This window comes from Hydra vulgaris, chromosome 15, assembly GCF_038396675.1.
Source record: "Hydra vulgaris chromosome 15, alternate assembly HydraT2T_AEP".
In the NCBI taxonomy this organism is placed as follows: domain Eukaryota; kingdom Metazoa; phylum Cnidaria; class Hydrozoa; order Anthoathecata; family Hydridae; genus Hydra; species Hydra vulgaris.
Window position 1 is genome coordinate 17217501 of NC_088934.1, and position 7500 is coordinate 17225000.

At 28.1% G+C, this 7500-nt stretch overlaps 1 protein-coding gene across 2 annotated transcripts in view; it reads left to right on the plus strand.

Annotated features, from left to right (window-relative positions):
* The window catches only part of LOC136071981 (E3 ubiquitin-protein ligase rnf213-alpha-like), a 213293-nt gene that overhangs the window by 114780 nt on the left and 91013 nt on the right, over positions 1-7500 (plus strand). For both annotated transcript variants that reach the window (XM_065818859.1, XM_065818860.1), the window contains 5 exons: positions 2218-2301; positions 5380-5483; positions 6110-6236; positions 6385-6577; positions 7200-7461. In XM_065818859.1, the coding sequence (XP_065674931.1) occupies positions 2218-2301; positions 5380-5483; positions 6110-6236; positions 6385-6577; positions 7200-7461 (770 nt within the window). The remainder of the gene's footprint in view (positions 1-2217; positions 2302-5379; positions 5484-6109; positions 6237-6384; positions 6578-7199; positions 7462-7500) is intronic.

The window sequence follows — 7500 nt, forward strand, 5'->3', positions numbered from 1 at the left end:
TAATCTAGATCTTCCTATATTTATGAACGATAATGTACTCGATGAGTACATTACCGTTCATCTTCTTGGATTAACTCTTACTTTCGATCTTTGTTGGAAACCATATATCAAGTCCATTGCAAAATCAGCATCTGCTAAGGTTGCATCTTTTTATTGTACTTGCAACTTTCGTACTTTGGATTCTATTCTTTATCTCTGTATATCTTAAATCCATCCTTGTATGGAATGTCGTTACCATATCTGGGGCAGATCTTCCTTTCTTTTTTAAGACAAGGTGCAAAAATGCATTGAAGACATAGTTGGACCTGCTCTTGCAGCCAACCTCCAACCATTATAACATTGTTGTAATGTTGCTTCTCTTTCTCTTTTCTATAAATACTATAATGGGCACTGCTTAAAGAGCTAGCGTCTCTTGTGCCATCTACTAAAGATCATTCTCATGTTACTCTTCATTCAATTAAGTCTCATCCTTTTGCTGTGACTGTTCCTAAGTGCTTGAAAAATTCTTATTTGTTTAGTTTTTTTCCTCGAACATTCAGCTTTTTGGAATTCGCTTCCTTTATCTTGCTTTCCTGATTCCTATAATTTGCAATCGTTTAATTTGGCTGTTAATCATTATCTTGCTCTATAAACTTTATATTTTTTCTTCCAGTATCTTCCAACTCTAATAGTTGTTGTTTGCAGCCTAGTTAGAAATGAAGATGTTAAAAAAAAATTACTTATTTGACAAATTAGGCATTCAAGATTGACCTCAAGTTAAGGCTTGATATTGATTTTCTCTAAGTTGTACAATGATGGTAATTGTACCTCTTTTCCTTCATCTTTTTCTCTGAGTGCAAAACAGTAACATTTACACAAACCTCTAGGTACATGAGGGTCATCAAAATCAAATCTGTTTTGGTAGAGAATCTGAACTCTTTCCATCAAAAAGCTTGTGACAGGTCTAGACTTTTTGAGGCACATGCATCAGACTGCATTATGGTTCTCATCATGAGAATAAGGTCTGTTTGGCATTTTTAAAATTTAGTTAGTGAAAAAATGTCTACTATTTGTTAGGGATTTGTTGAAAAATGTCATTTCCTGGAATTTTTAGAACAAAATTCCTTTAAATTTCAAATATTTGCAAAAATTTTGAGAAATAATTTCCGACATCATTTTTCACTAGATCACTATGTCGTTAAAAATAAAAAATCAATTTTCTCTCTGGGATTTAATTAAACTATTTAAGTTTTTACATATTTTGAATCTCGAGACCCTAGGCTACCACACCTTTTTTGCAGTTTCTTTGGGAAAACAATATACTCCAATTTCAGGTACTTGTGCATAATCAATGTGGCAATTAAAAAGAACTGGGAGCAACAACTATTAAATGAGTCCTAACATTAAATGACATTAATGCTCAAACATCAAGTAAAAGCTGCAACAGCTAAAGTGAACCAAGTATTTGGTCAACTTAAAAAGTTATTCAGTACTAGAGGGCTATCATTATGGATGGTACTCAACACAACAACATTAGAACTCATCTTGAGTATGCTAATCATGCCTGGTATCCTCACATGTACAAAATGATATCAAAACACTTGAGTGCATTTAATAGCAAGATATGAAAACTGAGATCAAGCATAAAAAGTATGAGGATTGATAGCTACTCATAGTCACTTCCTAGAAGAGTGACAAAGACGTCATCACTTTAAAAGAGTGACCAAGAAGGGGCAACCTGATACAGCAACATAAAATTGCAAAGGGAATAGAAATAGGTGTCTTCGTAGTTCTACAAATATGTGCAATTGCTCCCAGAATATAGTCTACAGGGACATAATCAACAACTCAGCTTCACCACTTTAGAAGAGTGACTTACTAGGAAGATTGTAAAAACCTGCCAGGAAAAAGACAATTTGTTAGCGGAGTGTACTAACTGCAAATGTTGTCAATACAAACTCAACTGGCATTTTTAAAAGCTGATTTCATGTACTTTCAACATAAACAAAGGACACCTGGACCAACCAAAACTTTTTTACTTTATTTATGATGTTTTTTTGCTTGTTGATTTAAATTTTGATTTATAAGTAAACAAATTCAAATTTATATTATGTACTTAAAAAATTTAAATATTATTAATTATTTAGAAATGATTTAACACTATTTCTTGTAACTTTTTTATTTTATTTTACAAACTTTTTTTGGTTACATAAAATGATGATTTTTTTGTTTGTTTAGATATTACAAAATTTCAGCAAATTAAAAGAATTATTCCAAAATATATAAATGAAGACAAACCAAGTTTATTTATTTTGCCACGTGGTGAGATTTTATTTTTTTAATTTCAAACATATTTACATAATACATTTATTCCTTATTTATTTATAATAATATAATTATCTTTATATAGTTTCATATTAGTACAAATTTGAAAAATTCTGTAGTAATTTTGCTGTTGTTGTTGTAACAACAACAAAAAAAAAGATTTGTGCATCAAAGATAAAGGGTTAAAGCCTCGACACTTTGGCTTTGATACACAAACTTTGAGCAACAAGGCGCTGCATGAAGAACTAAGTTTAGCATGGTACTACCAGGGATATAGTTTGTAGGCTGGGGATTGAACTTGGAACTTCTTCTATACAAAGCAAATGCCCTAACACTTTGAACATTATGCACAGTGAGCCAGGTGGCAAACAAAAGTAAAAACAGGCATTCTCAAAAATTACATTATTTTATACCATTTTATGGCTATGTACTTTTTTCACTTAAAATTTCATTTATATAGTCAAATACTTTAACGGTCCAAAGTGGTATATCATCCTGACAATTAGAACTAATTTGTTGAATATAATGATTCGTTATTAACAAAACTTATCATTAAAAGATGAAATTTTAAGCCACTTTTTATTGAGACAATACTACTTTGTTTTACGCACAATAAAAATACAAGTTTTTTTGAAGTTAAATTACAAAAAGACATATAGTATTGTTAAAATATTTAAAAATTTTTACTAGGTTTTGTTTTTATATAAAAAGAAATTAAAACCAATGCAATTTTACGACTTTAAACTAGGTAATTTTAGTGAAAAACACTGGGTGGGTTTGAGATTGCTCATATTACACAAAAATGGTATCTTAAAATAAAGTCAAAACTAAATGTTTCTATGCATTGCTTTTTAAACAAAAATGAAATGGGTTGTTATCTCCACATAAATTTGATTTAAAAAATTCAAAGCAACTATAACTTCACTGCTAACATCTTAAAAATCTATTAGTATCAGGGTGTCTGCCAGATCAGTGAAATCAGGGAAAACAAGAAAAAGTCACAGAATTCAGATATCTGCAAAATAATCAGGGGATTATCAGGGAAATTAGATTAAATTTTAGAAAAATTAGGGACAAATCAGGGAAAATGGCTCTTTATCAAACTTACATATCTTAAATAAGTTGTACATGTAATACAAAAGTTTATTTGGCAGATATTTTAATGAACTCCTCTTGATACATTTAATGTGGGTTGTATTGTATATATTTTTGCAGTTAAAGAGCATTTTTCTAAACAAATCTAGGTCAATTTTTGTAAAGTTGAGTTTGGGTAACTTTTAAGTAAATCAGGGAAAATAGGTAGAAGATTAGGGAAATATCAGGGAAAAGTCAGTGAAATCCACCTTAAAATATTGGCAGACACCCTGAGTATCCTCATTTTACCAAGGCTCATGTTACTCTAACCTACCCTATTATCAACATAAATTTGGTTTATAATCCGTGGATGTCCGCATGTTTATAATCCGTGGATGTCCGCAAGTTAAATGATCCATCCGATTTTATGTGTCAAAAACATTACATGTGTTTTATTCTAAATGGTTATGTAATAATTGGGTCTTTTTTGTATATAAAACTATAGTTTTATATACATGAAAAATATTGATATTTGTTCATATATAATACAAGAAAACTTGAAGTTAGCTGATCCTAATATTTTGGATACAGTTGTAAGTGGCATGAACTTGACTGCAATTCATGACTTGTCTAATTTTATAAAGCATCTTTGACAAATGTTGCTTGACAAATGAAGAGAATCACAAACAATGGCTACAAAAAGAACCTACAAAGGTTCAATTTGTAATTGATAACAAGAATATTCAACTAACTGCTTCCATTGATAAAGATAACTCTGCCAGGTGAATTTTAGTGCTTCAAAAAGTCAAACAAAGAAACAAAGATTAGTTGCATCTTTTTCATCTTCAGAATTATAATTTGCATCAGGTTGTAGTTTGCGCCAAGATGGTAAAGAAAAAGAAGCTAAAGCTGTTTTACAATTATCAGACTATATGAGTTTTGGTTTGAAAAAAAATTTTAAACTAAAACTTAAGTTTTGGTTTAAGCTTTAGGTTCTTTTTTTATTTGGATTATATAGTAATTTCATGAAATATTAAATAGAGCTCTGGAACTGCATAAAAACACCTAAAATTAGTAACTGGCTGTTTAATCTTTTAAATGCATTAAATAATTTTCAATCAGACTGCCACATTAATATTAATCTAGTTTAAAACTTTGATGTTATAAGAAACTTTAGTTTGCAACTATGCAAAATGAACCATTGCCAGGCTTTCATGTGCCACTATCAACCAAATAAAAAAAAATCCATAGTATCACTACATTTGTAGTATAAAAATACTCAATGTGGTTATGGGCGTTTATGGGAGTAATCCGATAAAGTTATTACTTTTGTCCAGTTTATATTTATGATGGGTAATAAAATATGTGGTTGCTAAGCAATTTAGATATCCATAGTAGTCCAAAAATAAAACTAATATCACCATTAAAACCACAATCCTTAAATTCGTGTACTGTGCAAAAATGATCCTTAAATCTTTATTATATAACGAGTTATTAGTTTTGTCCAGTAAAAGTGAACTCTGGCCCACTGTGCTATGGGTCAATTTTTGCAAAAAAATAAAATAAAAAAGCAGCAATATAAACTGATAAGAGCAATTTATCATCCTATAATATGTATCAATTTTTTTTTCTCATTACCAAATATATATTCATATTGAGATATTTGTACAATACTCATTGGTTAAGAAGAGTCCATATTTTGACTTTCTTGTTGATTATGATGCATAGAATAGGCATGTTGGAGAATTACTTGCAGCTTACCTACGTGTAATACAGTAGCAAACTTATTAAATGTATAGGTGTTTAACATTGATAATGTATTGTAGGCTATATATTTTATCCCTAATGAGTATATGAGTTTGAATTTCTTTAATAAATCAAAATTTAAATCAACAAGCAAACAAGCATCATAAATAAAGTTGATAATGTTGTTGATAATAAAGTTGATAATGTTGATTTAAATTTTGCTTTTTAAATTAAAATAATTAAATTGTTTTTTAGATGAAATCCTCTATGCACTTCTAGATATTTATATTTATGATAGTGGTTCATTCCCATCATCAGAAGAAGTTTTGCTTTGTGACAACTCTGTTTCTATTGAAGAAGTAATATTTTTTTATTAGAGTTTCATTTGAAATTTATTAACTATGTTGGTTACTAGGTTACAATATTAGATGTTTGCTCTCCAAAATTTTTAGAAATTGTTTTGTATAGAATTTATGCTGTCTAATTTTTTACTTTATGTAATCAAGTAAAGAATATAAATAATAATATAAATTTGATTTATATTTTAAGAATGAATATTCTACTTTTTAAGAATTTTTTTAAGAATTCTACTTTTTACCGGAGTTTTTTGTAAAATGAAAGAAAAAGTTAGACAAAATGTCATTTTAGACAAAAATTCATTAGTCAAAAAAAATAATCTCAGTCCTAATCTGCAAACTAGGTTAGCACTTGGAAAGGCATCTGGTTGTTAAAACTCTTCCATTATCTCATATTTAAATAATAAAATACCCCTATGGATACCTATGAAACCAAACAAGTGTTAAGCCACAGACATTAAACTTGAGTCCTGCACTGATATAATATTTTCTAAGATTAGTTTTGATTATTATTTTGAGTTTTAAAGATGTTTAAAATTATTTTGTAATTTTATTTTGCTAAGATAAAATTACAAAATAATTTTTTTTTAGATTTTTTTAAATTTCATTTATTTTTATTTTTTTTGCAGATTGAACTCCTTATTTTACGTGCATATCATAATAAAGATGGTCTTTACTGCTTAGTCATTGACGACAACTTACAATATGAAGTTTGTGAAAAAGCCTACAATTTTTTGCAGGAAATCATGAAGTTAGGTAAATAAAAGTGTGACAGAGTTTGACCAGGCAGTATCTATATAAAAAGGAGTTTTATTACTGCCAAAAAATTTTTTTTTTTTTATTTTCTTTATTAATTTTTTTTTCTTTTACTGAAATATAGTGATTTTTGTTTTTTCTTTTTTAGAAAATATGAGTCCTATAATAGTTTTTTGTAGTTCAGAGAGCCAGAATGAATCATATTTTGTGACAGCACTTGAAAGTTATAAACTTAAAATACCAAGTAGCATAAAGAAAGAAAATATATGCATAAAAATACTAGATGGTTTAGAAAAAAAACTGGTTGATAAAAAAATAGGTATTCATCTCAATGGATCAATGTAAGTACTAATTTTAAGAGCTATATTCATTTTCAAAATAATCTGTTAAAAAGTTTTTAATAATCTGTTTAAAAGTTTTTAATAATCTGTTATAAAGTTCATTAAGCTGCTAAATGTTTTACAGATATAAAATAAAAAAATATTTAAAATTCAAGTTTGTTGACTTTTCAAAATAAATCCATTGAGAATAACTCTAGACAATGACCATATTATATAAAAAACTTGTTGTATCTTCAGAAATCTTTTTAGTATTGTTGCTAGAACTCATTCCTCTCTATCAGACGCAAAAAAAAAAAATTATATTTTGTTATAATCTTTTTGGAATGTTTTAGGTTTCTTGCAACATTTCATAATTATTGTTATAATCTTTTTGGAATGTTCAAGGTTTCATGCAACATTTTTTGAAACATTTCAAATATTTGAGTTAATACCATAAAATTGATTAAACTTTTTATGAATTTTTGAAATCTTGGGCAATCAGTCAGTACAATTTTTATTTAAAAAAAAACAATAATATTTACTAGGTATAGTTGGTTTTATGATATAAAATCTTTAGTGCTTGGGTTTTATGAAATATGAATTTACTTAATGCCTACCTTTATATTCATATATTTAAATTCAGATACAAAGCTCTTGTAGTTCAATCAAAAAAAAGTGGAATGGGAAAGTCATTTTGTGCGGAAAAATGTGGCGACCAGCTATTAACTCAGTTAGATTCATATTACCAAAGATTGCCGATGGTTGAGAAAAAGGCTTCTATGGTAACAATACCTGTTCATGGAACAACTGTCAATGTAAACAGTATTGTAGAAGCATTGTTAGAGTTTGATGAAATTCCTAATTTACGTTTTCCAAGATTGTATCATTTTGATATAAATCCGATGGTAAATATTGTTTATTACATTTACTATATTAACTTTAAT